This window comes from Argopecten irradians, unplaced genomic scaffold (assembly GCF_041381155.1).
Source record: "Argopecten irradians isolate NY unplaced genomic scaffold, Ai_NY scaffold_1066, whole genome shotgun sequence".
NCBI classification, from domain to species: domain Eukaryota; kingdom Metazoa; phylum Mollusca; class Bivalvia; order Pectinida; family Pectinidae; genus Argopecten; species Argopecten irradians.
This window is the reverse complement of record NW_027188533.1, coordinates 1-19,342: the sequence shown is the minus strand read 5'-3', so window position 1 is coordinate 19,342 and position 19,342 is coordinate 1. Positions and strand designations below refer to the sequence as shown.

The 19,342-nt window shown below is 37.0% G+C and overlaps 1 protein-coding gene across 1 annotated transcript; it reads left to right on the top strand.

Annotated features, from left to right (window-relative positions):
* Positions 1–1,151: 1,151 nt before the first annotated feature.
* On the top strand, positions 1,152–18,799 carry LOC138313919 (general transcription factor 3C polypeptide 3-like; the record flags this gene model as incomplete). The annotated part of the gene is made up of 10 exons (XM_069254158.1): positions 1,152–1,219; positions 1,351–1,387; positions 1,741–1,848; positions 14,662–14,749; positions 15,021–15,167; positions 16,184–16,367; positions 16,755–16,786; positions 17,339–17,468; positions 17,754–17,843; positions 18,764–18,799. Coding segments are annotated over 10 exons (920 nt in total), but the record flags the coding sequence as incomplete, so codon positions are not given.
* Positions 18,800–19,342: the final 543 nt, after the last annotated feature.

The window sequence follows — 19,342 nt, the reverse complement described above, 5'->3', positions numbered from 1 at the left end:
AAGACCTGGGTGTAAAGTTTATCTGTGTTTTGTTTTACAGGTGTAAGATCCCAGAACTGTTACCTATAGACCTGGGTGTAAAGTTTATCTGTGTTTTTGTTTACAGGTGTAAGAACTCCCAGAACTGTTACCTATAGACCTGGTGTAAAGTTATCTGTGTTTGTTTACAGGTGTAAGATCCCAGAACTGTTACCTATAGACCTGGGTGTAAAGTTATCTGTGTTTTGTTTACAGGTGTAAGATCCCAGAACTGTTACCTATAGACCCTGGGTGTAAAGTTATCTGTGTTTTGTTTACAGGTGTAAAGAACCCAGAACTTGTTACCTATAGACCTGGGTGTAAAGTTATCTGTGTTTTGTTTACAGGTGTAAGAATCCCAGAACTGTTACCTATAGACCTGGGTGTAAAGTTATCTTGTGTTTTGTTTACAGGTGTAAGATCCCAGAACATGTTACCTATAGACCTGGGTGTAAAGTTATCTGTGTTTTGTTTACAGGTGTAAGATCCCATGAACTGTTACCTATAGACCTGGTGTAAAGTTTATCTGTGTTTTGTTTACAGGTGTTAGATCCCAGAACTGTTACCTATAGACCTGGGTGTAAAAGTTATCTGTGTTTTGTTTTACAGGTGTAAGAATCCCAGAACTGTTACCTATAGAACCTGGGTGTAAAGTTATCTGTGTTTTGTTTACAGGTGTAAGATCCCCAGAACTGTTACCTATAGACCTGGGTGTAAAGTTATCTGTGTTTTGTTTACAGGTGTAAGATCCCAGAACTGTTACCTATAGACCTGGGTGTAAAGTTATCTGTGTTTTGATTTACAGGTGTAAGATCCCAGAACTTGTTACCTATAGACCTGGTGTAAAGTTGTATCTGGGTGTTTTGTTTACAGGTGTAAGATCCCAGAACTGTTACCTATAGACCTGGGTGTAAAGTTATCTGTGTTTTGTTTTACAGGTGTAAAGATCCCAGAACTGTTACCTATAGACCTGGGTGTAAAGTTATCTGTGTTTTGTTTACAGGTGTAAGATCCCAGAACTGTTACCTATAGACCTGGGTGTAAAGTTATCTGTGTTTTGTTTACAGGTGTAAGATCCCAGAACTGTTACCTATAGACCTGGTGTAAAGTTAATCCAATGTTTTTGTTTACAGGTGTAAGATCCCAGAACTGTTACCTATAGACCTGGGTGTAAAGTTATCTGTGTTTTGTGTTTACAGGTGTAAGATCCCAGAACTGTTTACCTATAGACCATGGTGTAAAGTTAATCTGTGTGTTTTGTTTACAGGTGTAAGATCCCAGAGCTGTTACCTTTAGACCTGGGTGTAAAGTTATCTGTGTTTTTGTTTACAGGTGTAAGATCCCAGAACTGTACCTTAATAGACCTGGTGTAAAGTTATCTGTGTTTTGTTTACAGGTGTAGAGATCCCAGAACTGTTACCTATAGACCTGGGTGTAAAGTTATCTGTGTTTTGTTTACAGGTGTAAGATCCCCAGAACTGTTACCTATAGACCTGGGTGTAAAAAGTTATCTGTGTTTTGTTTACAGGTGTAAGATCCCAGAACTGTTACCTATAGACCCTGTGGTGTAAAGTTATCCATGATTTGTTTACAGGTGTAAAATCCCAAACTGTTACCTATAGACCTGTGTGTAAAATTATCTTGTGTTTTGTTTACAGGTGTAAGATCCCAGAACTGTTACCTATAGACCTGGGTGTAAAGTTATCTGTGTTTTGTTTACAGGTGTAAGATCCCAGAACTGTTACCTATAGACCTGGGTGTAAAGTTATCTGTGTTTTGTGTTTACAGGTGTAAAGAGGAAATCCCAGAACTGTTACCTATAGACCTGGTGTAAAGTTATCTGTGTTTTGTTTACAGGTGTAAGATCCCAGAACTGTTACCTATAGACCTGGGTGTAAAGTTATCTGTGTTTTGTTTACAGGTGTAAGATCCCAGAACTGTTTACCTATAGACCTGCGGTGTAAAGTTATCTGTGTTTTGTTTACAGGTGTAAGATCCCAGAACTGTTACCTATAGACCTGGGTGTAAAGTTATCTGTGTTTTTGTTTACAGGTTAAGATCCCAGAAAACTGTTTACCTATAGACCTGGGTGTAAAGTTATCTGTGATTTTGTTTACAGGTGTAAGATCCCAGAACTGTTACCTATAGACCTGGGTGTAAAGTTATCTGTGTTTTGTTTACAGGTGTAAGATCCCAGAACTGTTACCTATAGACCTGGGTGTAAAGTTATCTGTGTTTTTTGTTTACAGGTGTAAAAGATCCCAGAACTGTTACCTATAGACCTGGGTGTAAAGTTAATCTGTGTTTTGTTTACAGGTGTAAGATCCCAGAACTCACTGTTACCTATAGACCTGGTGTAAAAGTTATCTGTGTTTTGTTTACAGGTGTAAGATCCCAGAACTGTTACCTATAGACCTGAGTGTAAAGTTATCTGTGTTTTGTTTACAGGTGTAAGATCCCAGAACTGTTACCTATAGACCTGGGTGTAAAGTTATCTGTGTTTTGTTTACAGGTGTAAGATCCCAGAACTGTTACCTATAGACCTGGGTGTAAAGTTATCTGTGTTTTGTTTACAGGTGTAAGATCCCAGAACTGTTACCTATAGACCTGGGTGTAAAGTTATCTGTGTTTTGTTTACAGGTGTAAGATCCCAGAACTGTTACCTATAGACCTGGGTGTAAAGTTATCTGTGTTTTGTTTACAGGTGTAAGATCCCAGAACTGTTACCTATAGACCTGGGTGTAAAGTTATATCTGTGTTTTGTTTACAGGTGTAAGATCCCAGAACTGTTACCTATAGACCTGGGTGTAAAGTTATCTGTGTTTTGTTTACAGGTGTAAGATCCCAGAACTGTTTACCTATAGACCTGGGTAAAGTTATCTGTGTTTTGTTTACAGGTGTAAGATCCCAGAACTGTTACCTATAGACCTGGTGTAAAGTTATCTGTGTTTTGTTTACAGGTGTAAGATCCCAGAACTGTTACCTATAGACCTGGGTGTAAAGTTATCTGTGTTTTGTTTACATGGTGTGTAAAGTTATCTGTGTTTTGTTTACAGGTGTAAGATCCCAGAAACTGTTACCTATAGACCTGGGTGTAAAGTTATCTGTGTTTTGTTTTACAGGTGTAAAGATCCCAGAACTGTTACCTATAGACCTGGTGTAAAGTTATCTGTGTTTTGTTTACAGGTGTAAGATCCCAGAACTGTTACCTATAGACCTGGGGTGTAAAGTTATCTGTGTTTTGTTTACAGGTGTAAGATCCCAGAACTGTTACCTATAGACCTGGTGTAAAGTTATCTGTGTTTTGTTTACAGGTGTAAGATCCCAGAACTGTTACCTATAGACCTGGGTGTAAAGTTATCTGTGTTTTGTTTACAGGTGTAAGATCCCAGAACTGTTACCTATAGACCTGGGTGTAAAGTTATCTGTGTTTTGTTTACAGGTGTAAGATCCCAGAACTGTTACCTATAGACCTGGGTGTAAAGTTATCTGTGTTTTGTTTACAGGTGTAAGATCCCAGAACTGTTACCTATAGACCTGGGTGTAAAGTTATCTGTGTTTTGTTTACAGGTGTAAGATCCCAGAACTGTTACCTATAGACCTGGGTGTAAAGTTATCTGTGTTTTGTTTACAGGTGTAAGATCCCAGAACTGTTACCTATAGACCTGGGTGTAAAGTTATCTGTGTTTTTGTTTACAGGTGTAAGATCCCAGAACTGTTACCTATAGACCTGGGTGTAAAGTTATCTGTGTTTTGTTTTACAGGTGTAAGATCCCAGAACTGTTACCTATAGACCTGGGTGTAAAGTTATCTGTGTTTTGTTTACAGGTGTAAGATCCCAGAAAACTGTTACCTATAGACCTGGGTGTAAAGTTATCTGTGTTTTGTTTACAGGTGTAAGATCCCAGAACTGTTACCTATAGACCTGGGTGTAAAGTTATCTGTGTTTTGTTTACAGGTGTAAGATCCCAGAACTGTTACCTATAGACCTGGGTGTAAAGTTATCTGTGTTTTGTTTACAGGTGTAAGATCCCAGAACTGTTACCTATAGACCTGGTGTAAAGTTATCTGTGTTTTGTTTACAGGTGTAAGATCCCAGAACTGTTACCTATAGACCTGGGTGTAAAGTTATCTGTGTTTTGTTTACAGGTGTAAGATCCCAGAACTGTTACCTATAGACCTGGGTGTAAAGTTATCTGTGTTTTGTTTACAGGTGTAAGATCCCAGAACTGTTACCTATAGACCTGGGTGTAAAGTTATCTGTGTTTTGTTTACAGGTGTAAGATCCCAGAACTGTTACCTATAGGACCTGGATGTAAAGTTATCTGTGTTTTGTTTACAGGTGTAAGATCCCAGAACTGTTACCTATAGACCTGGGTGTAAAGTTATCTGTGTTTTGTTTACAGGTGTAAGATCCCAGAACTGTTACCTATAGACCTGGGTGTAAAGTTATCTGTGTTTTGTTTACAGGTGTAAGATCCCAGAGCTGTTACCTATAGACCTGGGTGTAAAGTTATCTGTGTTTTTGTTTACAGGTGTAAAATCCCAGAACTGTTACCTATAGACCTGGGTGTAAAGTTATCTGTGTTTTGTTTACAGGTGTAAGATCCCAGAACTGTTACCTATAGACCTGGGTGTAAAGTTATCTGTGTTTTGTTTACAGGTGTAAGATCCCAGAACTGTTACCTATAGACCTGGGTGTAAAGTTATCTGTGTTTTGTTTACAGGTGTAAGATCCCAGAACTGTTACCTATAGACCTGGGTGTAAAGTTTATCTGTGTTTTGTTTACAGGTGTAAGATCCCAGAACTGTTACCTATAGACCTGGGTGTAAAGTTATCTGTGTTTTGTTTACAGGTGTAAGATCCCAGAAACTGTTACCTATAGACCTGGGTGTAAAGTTATCTGTGTTTTGTTTACAGGTGTAAGATCCCAGAACTGTTACCTATAGACCTGGGTGTAAAGTTATCTGTGTTTTGTTTACAGGTGTAAAGATCCCAGAACTGTTACCTATAGACCTGGGTGTAAAGTTATCTGTGTTTTGTTTACAGGTGTAAGATCCCAGAACTGTTACCTATAGACCTGGGTGTAAAGTTATCTGTGTTTTGTTTACAGGTGTAAGATCCCAGAACTGTTACCTATAGACCTGGGTGTAAAGTTATCTGTGTTTTGTTTTACAGGTGTAAGATCCCAGAAACTGTTACCTATAGACCTGGGTGTAAAGTTATCTGTGTTTTTGTTTACAGGTGTAAGATCCCAGAACTGTTACCTATAGACCTGGGTGTAAAGTTATCTGTGTTTTGTTTACAGGTTGTAAGATCCCAGAACTGTTACCTATAGACCTGGGTGTAAAGTTATCTGTGTTTTGTTTACAGGTGTAAGATCCCAGAACTGTTACCTATAGACCTGGGTGTAAAGTTATCTGTGTTTTGTTTACAGGTGTAAGATCCCAGAGCTGTTACCTATAGACCTGGGTGTAAAGTTATCTGTGTTTTTGTTTACAGGTGTAAAATCCCAGAACTGTTACCTATAGACCTGGGTGTAAAGTTATCTGTGTTTTGTTTACAGGTGTAAGATCCCAGAACTGTTACCTATAGACCTGGATGTAAAGTTATCTGTGTTTTGTTTACAGGTGTAAGATCCCAGAACTGTTACCTATAGACCTGGGTGTAAAGTTATCTGTGTTTTGTTTACAGGTGTAAGATCCCAGAACTGTAGAACTGTACCTATAGACCTGGGTGTAAAGTTATCTGTGTTTTGTTTACAGGTGTAAGATCCCAGAACTGTTACCTATAGACCTGGGTGTAAAGTTATCTGTGTTTTGTTTACAGGTGTAAGATCCCAGAACTGTTACCTATAGACCTGGGTGTAAAGTTATCTGTGTTTTGTTTACAGGTGTAAGATCCCAGAACTGTTACCTATAGACCTGGGTGTAAAGTTATCTGTGTTTTGTTTACAGGTGTAAGATCCCAGAACTGTTACCTATAGACCTGGGTGTAAAGTTATCCATGATTTGTTTACAGGTGTAATATCCCAGAACTGTTACCTATAGACCTGGGTGTAAAATTATCTGTGTTTTGTTTACAGGTGTAAGATCCCAGAACTGTTACCTATAGACCTGGGTGTAAAGTTATCTGTGTTTTGTTTACAGGTGTAAGATCCCAGAACTGTTACCTATAGACCTGGGTGTAAAGTTATCTGTGTTTTGTTTACAGGTGTAAGATCCCAGAACTGTTACCTATAGACCTGGGTGTAAAGTTATCTGTGTTTTGTTTACAGGTGTAAGATCCCAGAACTGTTACCTATAGACCTGGGTGTAAAGTTATCTGTGTTTTGTTTACAGGTGTAAGATCCCAGAACTGTTACCTATAGACCTGGGTGTAAAGTTATCTGTGTTTTGTTTACAGGTGTAAGATCCAGACTTTACCTAGAACTGTTACTGTGTTTTGTTACGGTAATCCCAACGACCTGGGTGTAAAGTTATCTGTGTTTTGTTTACAGGTGTAAGATCCCAGAACTGTTACCTATAGACCTGAGTGTAAAGTTATCTGTGTTTTGTTTACAGGTGTAAGATCCCAGAACTGTTACCTATAGACCTGGGTGTAAAGTTATCTGTGTTTTGTTTACAGGTGTAAGATCCCAGAACTGTTACCTATAGACCTGGGTGTAAAGTTATCTGTGTTTTGTTTACAGGTGTAAGATCCCAGAACTGTTACCTATAGACCTGGTGTAAAGTTATCTGTGTTTTGTTTACAGGTGTAAGATCCCAGAACTGTTACCTATAGACCTTGGTGTAAAGTTATCTGTGTTTTGTTTACAGGTGTAAGATCCCAGAACTGTTACCTATAGACCTGGGTGTAAAGTTATCTGTGTTTTGTTTACAGGTGTAAGATCCCAGAACTGTTACCTATAGACCTGGGTGTAAAGTTATCTGTGTTTTGTTTACAGGTGTAAGATCCCAGAACTGTTACCTATAGACCTGGGTGTAAAGTTATCTGTGTTTTTGTTTACAGGTGTAAGATCCAGAACTGTTACCTATAGACCTGGGTGTAAAGTTATCTGTGTTTTGTTTACAGGTGTAAGATCCCAGAACTGTTACCTATAGACCTGGGTGTAAAGTTATCTGTGTTTTGTTTACAGGTGTAAGATCCCAGAACTGTTACCTATAGACCTGGGTGTAAAGTTATCTGTGTTTTGTTTACAGGTGTAAGATCCCAGAACTGTTTACCTATAGACCTGGGTGTAAAGTTATCTGTGTTTTGTTTACAGGTGTAAGATCCCAGAACTGTTACCTATAGACCTGGGTGTAAAGTTATCTGTGTTTTGTTTACAGGTGTAAGATCCCAGAACTGTTACCTATAGACCTGGGTGTAAAGTTATCTGTGTTTTGTTTACAGGTGTAAGATCCCAGAACTGTTACCTATAGACCTGGTGTAAAGTTATCTGTGTTTTGTTTACAGGTGTAAGATCCCAGAACTGTTACCTATAGACCTGGGTGTAAAGTTATCTGTGTTTTTGTTTACAGGTGTAAGATCCCAGAACTGTTACCTATAGACCTGGGTGTAAAGTTATCTGTGTTTTGTTTACAGGTGTAAGATCCCAGAACTGTTACCTATAGACCTGGGTGTAAAGTTATCTGTGTTTTGTTTACAGGTGTAAGATCCCAGAACTGTTACCTATAGACCTGGGTGTAAAGTTATCTGTGTTTTGTTTACAGGTGTAAGATCCCAGAACTGTTACCTATAGACCTGGGTGTAAAGTTATCTGTGTTTTGTTTACAGGTGTAAGATCCCAGAACTGTTACCTATAGACCTGGGTGTAAAGTTATCTGTGTTTTGTTTACAGGTGTAAGATCCCAGAACTGTTACCTATAGACCTGGGTGTAAAGTTATCTGTGTTTTGTTTACAGGTGTAAGATCCCAGAACTGTTACCTATAGACCTGGGTGTAAAGTTATCTGTGTTTTGTTTACAGGTGTAAGATCCCAGAACTGTTACCTATAACCTGTGTAAAGTTATCTGTGTTTTGTTTACAGGTGTAAGATCCCAGAACTGTTACCTATAGACCTGGTGTAAAGTTATCTGTGTTTTGTTTACAGGTGTAAGATCCCAGAACTGTTACCTATAGACCTGGGTGTAAAGTTATCTGTGTTTTGTTTACAGGTGTAAGATCCCAGAACTGTTACCTATAGACCTGGGTGTAAAGTTATCTGTGTTTTGTTTACAGGTGTAAGATCCCAGAACTGTTACCTATAGACCTGGGTGTAAAGTTATCTGTGTTTTGTTTACAGGTGTAAGATCCCAGAACTGTTACCTATAGACCTGGGTGTAAAATTTATCTGTGTTTTGTTTACAGGTGTAAGATCCCAGAACTGTTACCTATAGACCTGGGTGTAAAGTTATCTGTGTTTTGTTTACAGGTGTAAGATCCCAGAACTGTTACCTATAGACCTGGGTGTAAAGTTATCTGTGTTTTGTTTACAGGTGTAAGATCCCAGAACTGTTACCTATAGACCTGGGTGTAAAGTTATCTGTGTTTTGTTTACAGGTGTAAGATCCCAGAACTGTTACCTATAGACCTGAGTGTAAAGTTATCTGTGTTTTGTTTACAGGTGTAAGATCCCAGAACTGTAGAACTGTTACCTATAGACCTGGGTGTAAAGTTATCTGTGTTTTGTTTACAGGTGTAAGATCCCAGAACTGTTACCTTTAGACCTGGGTGTAAAGTTATCTGTGTTTTGTTTACAGGTGTAAGATCCCAGAACTGTTACCTATAGACCTGGGTGTAAAGTTATCTGTGTTTTGTTTACAGGTGTAAGATCCCAGAACTGTTACCTATAGACCTGGGTGTAAAGTTATCTGTGTTTTGTTTACAGGTGTAAGATCCCAGAACTGTTACCTATAGACCTGAGTGTAAAGTTATCTGTGTTTTGTTTACAGGTGTAAGATCCCAGAACTGTTACCTATAGACCTGGGTGTAAAGTTATCTGTGTTTTGTTTACAGGTGTAAGATCCCAGAACTGTTACCTATAGACCTGGGTGTAAAGTTATCTGTGTTTTGTTTACAGGTGTAAGATCCCAGAACTGTTACCTATAGACCTGGGTGTAAAGTTATCTGTGTTTTGTTTACAGTGTAAGATCCCAGAACTGTTACCTATAGACCTGGGTGTAAAGTTATCTGTGTTTTGTTTACAGGTGTAAGATCCCAGAACTGAACTGTTACCTATAGACCTGGTGTAAAGTTATCTGTGTTTTGTTTACAGGTGTAAGATCCCAGAACTGTTACCTATAGACCTGGGTGTAAAGTTATCTGTGTTTTGTTTACAGGTGTAAGAATCCCAGAACTGTTACCTATAGACCTGGGTGTAAAGTTATCTGTGTTTTGTTTACAGGTGTAAGATCCCAGAACTGTTACCTATAGACCTGGGTGTAAAGTTATCTGTGTTTTGTTTACAGGTGTAAGATCCCAGAACTGTTACCTATAGACCTGGGTGTAAAGTTATCTGTGTTTTGTTTACAGGTGTAAGATCCCAGAACTGTTACCTATAGACCTGGGTGTAAAGTTATCTGTGTTTTGTTTACAGGTGTAAGATCCCAGAACTGTTACCTATAGACCTGGGTGTAAAGTTATCTGTGTTTTGTTTACAGGTGTAAGATCCCAGAACTGTTACCTATAGACCTGAGTGTAAAGTTATCTGTGTTTTGTTTACAGGTGTAAGATCCCAGAACTGTTACCTATAGACCTGGGTGTAAAGTTATCTGTGTTTTGTTTACAGGTGTAAGATCCCAGAACTGTTACCTATAGACCTGGGTGTAAAGTTATCTGTGTTTTTGTTTACAGGTGTAAGAACCCAGAACTGTTACCTATAGACCTTGATGTAAAATTATCTGTGTTTTGTTTACAGGTGTAAGATCCCAGAACTGTTACCTATAGACCTGAGTGTAAAGTTATCTGTGTTTTGTTTACAGGTGTAAGATCCCAGAACTGTTACCTATAGACCTGGTGTAAAGTTATCTGTGTTTTGTTTACAGGTGTAAGATCCCAGAACTGTTACCTATAGACCTGGGTGTAAAGTTATCTGTGTTTTGTTTACAGGTGTAAGATCCCAGAACTGTTACCTATAGACCTGAGTGTAAAGTTATCTGTGTTTTGTTTACAGGTGTAAGATCCCAGAACTGTTACCTATAGACCTGGGTGTAAAGTTATCTGTGTTTTGTTTACAGGTGTAAGATCCCAGAACTGTTACCTATAGACCTGGGTGTAAAGTTATCTGTGTTTTGTTTACAGGTGTAAGATCCCAGAACTGTTACCTATAGACCTGGTGTGTAAAGTTATCTGTGTTTTGTTTACAGGTGTAAGATCCCAGAACTGTTACCTATAGACCTGAGTGTAAAGTTATCTGTGTTTTGTTTACAGGTGTAAGATCCCAGAACTGTTACCTATAGACCTGGGTGTAAAGTTATCTGTGTTTTGTTTACAGGTGTAAGATCCCAGAACTGTTACCTATAGACCTGGGTGTAAAGTTATCTGTGTTTTGTTTACAGGTGTAAGATCCCAGAACTGTTACCTATAGACCTGGGTGTAAAGTTATCTGTGTTTTGTTTTACAGGTGTAAGATCCCAGAACTGTTACCTATAGACCTGGGTGTAAAGTTATCTGTGTTTTGTTTACAGGTGTAAGATCCCAGAACTGTTACCTATAGACCTGGGTGTAAAGTTATCTGTGTTTTGTTTACAGGTGTAAGATCCCAGAACTGTTACCTATAGACCTGGGTGTAAAGTTATCTGTGTTTTGTTTACAGGTGTAAGATCCCAGAACTGTTACCTATAGACCTGGTGTAAAGTTATCTGTGTTTTGTTTACAGACCTGGGTGTAAAGTTATCTGTGTTTTGTTACAGGTGTAAGATCCCAGAACTGTTACCTATAGACCTGGGTGTAAAGTTATCTGTGTTTTGTTTACAGGTGTAAGATCCCAGAACTGTTACCTATAGACCTGGGTGTAAAGTTATCTGTGTTTTGTTTACAGGTGTAAGATCCCAGAACTGTTACCTATAGACCTGGGTGTAAAGTTATCTGTGTTTTGTTTACAGGTGTAAGATCCCAGAACTGTTACCTATAGACCTGGTGTAAAGTTATCTGTGTTTTGTTTACAGGTGTAAGATCCCAGAACTGTTACCTATAGACCTGGGTGTAAAGTTATCTGTGTTTTGTTTACAGGTGTAAGATCCCAAACTGTAGAACTGTTACCTATAGACCCTGGGTGTAAAGTTATCTGTGTTTTGTTTACAGGTGTAAGATCCCAGAACTGTTACCTATAGACCTGGGTGTAAAGTTATCTGTGTTTTGTTTACAGGTGTAAGATCCCAGAACTGTTACCTATAGACCTGGGTGTAAAGTTATCTGTGTTTTGTTTACAGGTGTAAGATCCCAGAACTGTTACCTATAGACCTGATGTGTAAAGTTATCTGTGTTTTGTTTACAGGTGTAAGATCCCAGAACTGTTACCTATAGACCTGGGTGTAAAGTTATCTGTGTTTTGTTTACAGGTGTAAGATCCCAGAACTGTTACCTATAGACCTGGGTGTAAAGTTATCTGTGTTTTGTTTACAGGTGTAAGATCCCAGAACTGTTACCTATAGACCTGGGTGTAAAGTTATCTGTGTTTTGTTTACAGGTGTAAGATCCCAGAACTGTTACCTATAGACCTGGGTGTAAAGTTATCTGTGTTTTGTTTACAGGTGTAAGATCCCAGAACTGTTACCTATAGACCTGGGTGTAAAGTTATCTGTGTTTTGTTTACAGGTGTAAGATCCCAGAACTGTTACCTATAGACCTGGGTGTAAAGTTATCTGTGTTTTGTTTACAGGTGTAAGATCCCAGAACTGTTACCTATAGACCTGGGTGTAAAGTTATCTGTGTTTTGTTTACAGGTGTAAGATCCCAGAACTGTTACCTATAGACCTGGGTGTAAAGTTATCTGTGTTTTGTTTACAGGTGTAAGATCCCAGAACTGTTACCTATAGACCTGGGTGTAAAGTTATCTGTGTTTTGTTTACAGGTGTAAGATCCCAGAACTGTTACCTATAGACCTGGGTGTAAAGTTATCTGTGTTTTGTTTACAGGTGTAAGATCCCAGAACTGTTACCTATAGACCTGGATGTAAAGTTATCTGTGTTTTGTTTACAGGTGTAAGATCCCAGAACTGTTACCTATAGACCTGGGTGTAAAGTTATCTGTGTTTTGTTTACAGGTGTAAGATCCCAGAACTGTTACCTATAGACCTGGGTGTAAAGTTATCTGTGTTTTGTTTACAGGTGTAAGATCCCAGAACTGTTACCTATAGACCTGGGTGTAAAGTTATCTGTGTTTTGTTTACAGGTGTAAGATCCCAGAACTGTTACCTATAGACCTGGGTGTAAAGTTATCTGTGTTTTGTTTACAGGTGTAAGATCCCAGAACTGTTACCTATAGACCTTGATGTAAAATTATCTGTGTTTTGTTTACAGGTGTAAGATCCCAGAACTGTTACCTATAGACCTGGGTGTAAAGTTATCTGTGTTTTGTTTACAGGTGTAAGATCCCAGAACTGTTACCTATAGACCTGGGTGTAAAGTTATCTGTGTTTTGTTTACAGGTGTAAGATCCCAGAACTGTTACCTATAGACCTGGGTGTAAAGTTATCTGTGTTTTGTTTACAGGTGTAAGATCCCAGAACTGTTACCTATAGACCTGGGTGTAAAGTTATCTGTGTTTTGTTTACAGGTGTAAGATCCCAGAACTGTTACCTATAGACCTGGGTGTAAAGTTATCTGTGTTTTGTTTACAGGTGTAAGATCCCAGAACTGTTACCTATAGACCTGGGTGTAAAGTTATCTGTGTTTTGTTTACAGGTGTAAGATCCCAGAACTGTTACCTATAGACCTGGGTGTAAAGTTATCTGTGTTTTGTTTACAGGTGTAAGATCCCAGAACTGTTACCTATAGACCTGGTGTAAAGTTATCTGTGTTTTGTTTACAGGTGTAAGATCCCAGAACTGTTACCTATAGACCTGGGTGTAAAGTTATCTGTGTTTTGTTTACAGGTGTAAGATCCCAGAGCTGTTACCTATAGACCTGGGTGTAAAGTTATCTGTGTTTTTGTTTACAGGTGTAAAAACCCAGAACTGTTACCTATAGACCTGGATGTAAAGTTATCTGTGTTTTGTTTACAGGTGTAAGATCCCAGAACTGTTACCTATAGACCTGGGTGTAAAGTTATCTGTGTTTTGTTTACAGGTGTAAGATCCCAGAACTGTTACCTATAGACCTGGGTGTAAAGTTATCTGTGTTTTGTTTACAGGTGTAAGATCCCAGAACTGTTACCTATAGACCTGGGTGTAAAGTTATCTGTGTTTTGTTTACAGGTGTAAGATCCCAGAACTGTTTACCTATAGACCTGGGTGTAAAGTTATCTGTGTTTTGTTTACAGGTGTAAGATCCCAGAACTGTTACCTATAGACCTGGGTGTAAAGTTATCTGTGTTTTTGTTTACAGGTGTAAGATCCCAGAACTGTTACCTATAGACCTGAGTGTAAAGTTATCTGTGTTTTGTTTACAGGTGTAAGATCCCAGAACTGTTACCTATAGACCTGGGTGTAAAGTTATCTGTGTTTTGTTTACAGGTGTAAGATCCCAGAACTGTTACCTATAGACCTGAGTGTAAAGTTATCTGTGTTTTGTTTACAGGTGTAAGATCCAGAACTGTTACCTATAGACCTGGGTGTAAAGTTATACTGTGTTTTGTTTACAGGTGTAAGATCCCAGAACTGTTAAATATAGACCTGGGTGTAAAGTTATCTGTGTTTTGTTTACAGGTGTAAGATCCCAGAACTGTTACCTATAGACCTGGGTGTAAAGTTATCTGTGTTTTGTTTACAGGTGTAAGATCCCAGAACTGTTACCTATAGACCTGGGTGTAAAGTTATCTGTGTTTTGTTTACAGGTGTAAGATCCCAGAACTGTTACCTATAGACCTGGGTGTAAAGTTATCTGTGTTTTGTTTACAGGTGTAAGATCCCAGAACTGTTACCTATAGACCTGAGTGTAAAGTTATCTGTGTTTTGTTTACAGGTGTAAGATCCCAGAACTGTTACCTATAGACCTGGGTGTAAAGTTATCTGTGTTTTGTTTACAGGTGTAAGATCCCAGAACTGTTACCTATAGAGAACTGTTACCTATAGACCTGGGTGTAAAGTTATCTGTGTTTTGTTTACAGGTGTAAGATCCCAGAACTGTTACCTATAGACCTGGGTGTAAAGTTATCTGTGTTTTGTTTACAGGTGTAAGATCCCAGAACTGTTACCTATAGACCTGGGTGTAAAGTTATCTGTGTTTTGTTTACAGGTGTAAGATCCCAGAACTGTAGAACTGTTACCTATAGACCTGGGTGTAAAGTTATCTGTGTTTTGTTTACAGGTGTAAGATCCCAGAACTGTTACCTATAGACCTGGGTGTAAAGTTATCTGTGTTTTGTTTACAGGTGTAAGATCCCAGAACTGTTACCTATAGACCTGGGTGTAAAGTTATCTGTGTTTTGTTTACAGGTGTAAGATCCCAGAACTGTTACCTATAGACCTGGGTGTAAATTAATCTGTGTTTTGTTTACAGGTGTAAGATCCCAGAGCTGTTACCTATAGACCTGGGTGTAAAGTTATCTGTGTGTATGATACACATGCGACAGAAAACAATTGTTTCGGTAAGTAATGTGGGGGGGGGGGGGGGATATGGTCAACAAAATGTTTATTTTTACATGCAGTAGATTTTAGTAAATTTGTCGGCAAGTGAATCAGGCCATCCTCAATAATGTGATTGTTTTCCCTTTATCAACCTATCCTAGACAGTGTTAGATAAATGTTTTGAAAGTGAATAATTATTTGTAATGCTAGAACTTTGTGTTAACAAGGATTGAGATGACATAATTTAGAAATTCATCCTCTTAGAAGATATTAAATTGTATGATGTTTTAGCCAATTATCAGCCAGTTGTCCTTAGAGAGTATCGATGAGATGGGTGACCTATATATTGACATTGCTGAAGCCCTGTTAGAATGCCAATATTACAAAGATGCGAAACCTTTACTTGCCAAGTTGGTCGGGTCGGCACGTTACAGTACTGTAAGTTTAATTTATTGCATATATCTGTCTATCTGCCACAATCGATTTTGATACATAGATGTGTGTGTCCTGATAATTAGATTTGTTTGTAACACACTTTTTTATTGGTAACTGACTATGTTTGACGTTTGAGAATTATTTACAGTCACTATTTTTACGGGGCCCAGTTTAACAAACTGTCCTTAACTTAAACAAACTCTTTAACTTTAAATCATACATAGCACTATTTTTTAAGGAAGGCTCCTTAAAGCTATATGTGCCGTATTTTTCATATGTTATTCAACTCCAAAAGTTACCAACATTTTGAGAATTACAATACTTTCAATGCATTGGTTTTAATTTTACAACTACAAAAAAGAGCTGAAAATGATTTTGACAGTACTGCCAAAATTATTATATTAACAATTTCATTGCACATTTTAACAGTATTATTAGTAATTGTAAAGTGATTTCTGAAGGTATGTTTCCATCTAAATATGTATAAGGCATAAAAAACAAGAATTTCACAGTGCATAACCTATTTGTTCTAACTAACGTTTATGAGTCATTATATATGTTTGTTTGTCCATTTGAATGATTTTCAAAGCTCTATTCATTAAAACTTATGGTTTTAAATAGATGATCGAAGAAAAAATAACATGTCCAAATTTTCGGCCAGTTACGGCACATATAACTTTAACTTGAGATCTTTTCCTAAACTTAAGTTACTTAATGATTTTCTATTGGGAATTTTTAGTTAAGGAATTCCTTAAAAATGTTAAGGAATTTTTGTAAAACTGAGCCCAGGTCGTATGTACAAATTTTGTAATAAACAGATAATTTATAGATATTAGTTGTTGGATTGTTTTGAGTTTTGAGAAATATTAATTTGCTATCAATATTCATTAAACACATCAATTCTGAATTTTCAAAAAATTAAAGGGAAGCAACTCCTGTATGAAGCCAATGAAACAATGTGGAAATTATGTATGTAATTAGTTTTGTTTTAATTTATATCCAATATTTACTCTATCTAGGCTGCCGCTGTTTGGCTGAAAATGGCCGAGTGTTTAAACAACCTTGGCGAGTTAGAGGAGGCAGTACAAGCATATGGCAATGTGGTGGAGATGGCCCCTCAACACGTCGGGGCCAGGATGGCTCTCTCCTCTCTCCATCAGCAGCTAGGAAAGCATGAAGAGGCCATCAAGGCCCTATCTCACGGTAAAGTTATAAGACAACTTCGTCATTTTCAGCATATTCACGCATACCGGTACATATATTCATCATCAAGGACTCTTACTGACAATCATACATTCATATATATATACGTGTATGTTTTAAACACTATGATTCATGATAGATTTGAATTCGTGCTTGAGTTCTCCTACAAATTTTAGGGGAAAATTTGTATAGAGCAAAAATAAAGTGGTTTACTGTGTACAGTAGAATGTTAATGCTATATATCATGTACTATTTGATAAATTTGTTTTAAAAAGATTTGTTTTGTTAGGGTTTGAAGAGCTACAGAAAACTAGACAAGATAGAAATAGATAAAGATGATATGATGGTATAATGTCTTGTTACATCTCTATGTGTTCATCGTTACAGAGGAGGTAGGTGAAGCACTGATGTCAAAACAGGTAACTATATTTTATTTTGTATATAGAATTAAAGTTGTTGTAGTTGTTTATTGTAAAACGGGCACTGTAAATTATATGTTTTAGTAGATAACCTATTTTAGTGGCAAACTCATTGTAGTGATTTTCACATCTGAAATACTGCTCTAAAATATGATTACATTAATGATATTTACTGTATACTGTTTATATAGCCACAAATGGATAAAGCACAAATTGATCTTTTCACAAAACTGTTCCACAGTGTTTTTGTTCTAAAATTTGTTTGCACCTAAATTAATATAACTACAGATTTTTTTTAAAGAATTTAATAAGGTAATTAGATACCGTATATAAAACTGTTTGGGCTACTGAAGGGTTATGAGATTCCTGCATTCCTCACCTAGATTGTATTAAGACAGTTTCATATGTATAGAAAATGCAACTCGTAGACCATGGGTTTTAGCTAAGAACCAGATGACCTTGAAAGTCTTCTAATTGAATGCCATGGTTGTAGTTGATAAACTAGGACAGTTGCACAACAATAGTAATTTATGCCTTTTTCTATTTTGACAGGAACAGATACTTCTACTCCAGAAATGCCATCTTTTACACTCCCAAAGTCGACATGAGGAGTTTGTGATCGCCAGTAAACAGCTACTGTTTCACCAGTTCAAGGACATCACTAAAACCTCATTCCTTAAAGGTAATCACTCTAAATCAAATAGTGTCAGTCTTTTATATGCATACATAAATATATGTGAACAATTCATGAGAAAAGTCCTGTCAGATTCATAATTATTTGAAAATATGAAATTAAATGGTGTGTGAAAGTAAATTGTTTTACAGAATACAGATATTAAAATTACGACTAATTATTAGTGGATAACTATAGTACAATAAATCTTTGTAATTTCAACAGGACTGAAACTACTCTGTATTCTGTTGTAGGGAACCATTACAATAAATAGTTATGTCTTTATATTCCCAGTGGTTTTTACCAATAAAACTGTTAAACACAAGATGGAGGATGTGGTCAAGTATTTAAAGGAAGGGTGTCAGCTTCACGCAGAGCGCAATGGTAATGGTTTTCTATTATTGAAGGACCTAAATATAGACAAACAATACAATCTTATACCCCAAAAAGATTATATTTAAAATGTAAAAAGGACTTGTTTTTGGACTGAAAAAAGATTGTAAAAAAAAACCCCAGATTATTAGGCCAGAAGTTTACAGAATCACTCATTCTGTAGAAAGGGAAAAATACCGCGGTAATATGTAACGTGTTCTATGTACATTACTGTTTCACTTTCTAGTTTCCTTCTCAGAATTCTTTTGCTTGTCATATTGATCTTTATGATAACTACTGAAAAATAAAAGCAATGACAATCACACATTATAATACTCTCACATATAATACAAGTGCACAATATATGTAGTTAAAGTGAATAGTCGGGCAAAGAAATTCAGTCTAAATGTGTTCATTGGCCTTCCAAAAGTTCTCGCATATTAAAACGACAGTCAAGTTCTGCTTACGTTTTCCAGTTCTGACCATTGAAATAAAGAAAAGTTGAAAGCATTGAAAGCGAGGCTGCGTGGTAATGTAACCACGGACATAGTCAGCCGGGAGGACGTTTTACGATTCCTGTACTTTAAATTAATTTCTTCGTACGCAGACAGATTTTGACAAAACATTTTATTTTTCTATTTCATAAGAAATTCTACTGGATACACTCACATCATTTTTACCGACTTTAGCCATCCTTGCCCGACTGTTCACTTTAAAGTATTTAACATCAATATACGAAATGAAGCCAATGTACAAGTATTGAAAATCTTCAAGATTCTGTAAAACTTCACAGTTTCATTTGTTAAATCTTTATTACAGTGTTTACAGTGTAATACTAGCACTAGACATTAGCTCAGAAGTACTAGATGTTAATGTTTGTAGTATGAACTTAATATTGATATGCTGGTAATTTAACTTTAAACTTCTCATAGGGATATACAAAACAGACTTGCCAGTAGATGATCTTTGTACTAGATGTTAATGTTTGTAGTATGAACTTAATATTGATATGCTGGTAATTTAACTTTAAACTTCTCATAGGGATATACAAAACAGACTTGCCAGTAGATGATCTTTGTACTAGATGTTAATGTTTGTAGTATGAACTTAATATTGATATGCTGGTAATTTAACTTTAAACTTCTCATAGGGATATACAAAACAGACTTGCCAGTAGATGATCTTTGTACTAGATGTTAATGTTTGTAGTATGAAACTTAATATTGATATGCTGGTAATTTAACTTTAAACTTCTCATAGGGATATACAAAACAGACTTGCCAGTAGATGATCTTTGTACTAGATGTTAATGTTTGTAGTATGAACTTAATATTGATATGCTGGTAATTTAACTTTAAACTTCTCATAGGGATATACAAAACAGACTTGCCAGTAGATGATCTTTGTACTAGATGTTAATGTTTGTAGTATGAACTTAATATTGATATGCTGGTAATTTAACTTTAAACTTCTCATAGGGATATACAAAACAGACTTGCCAGTAGATGATC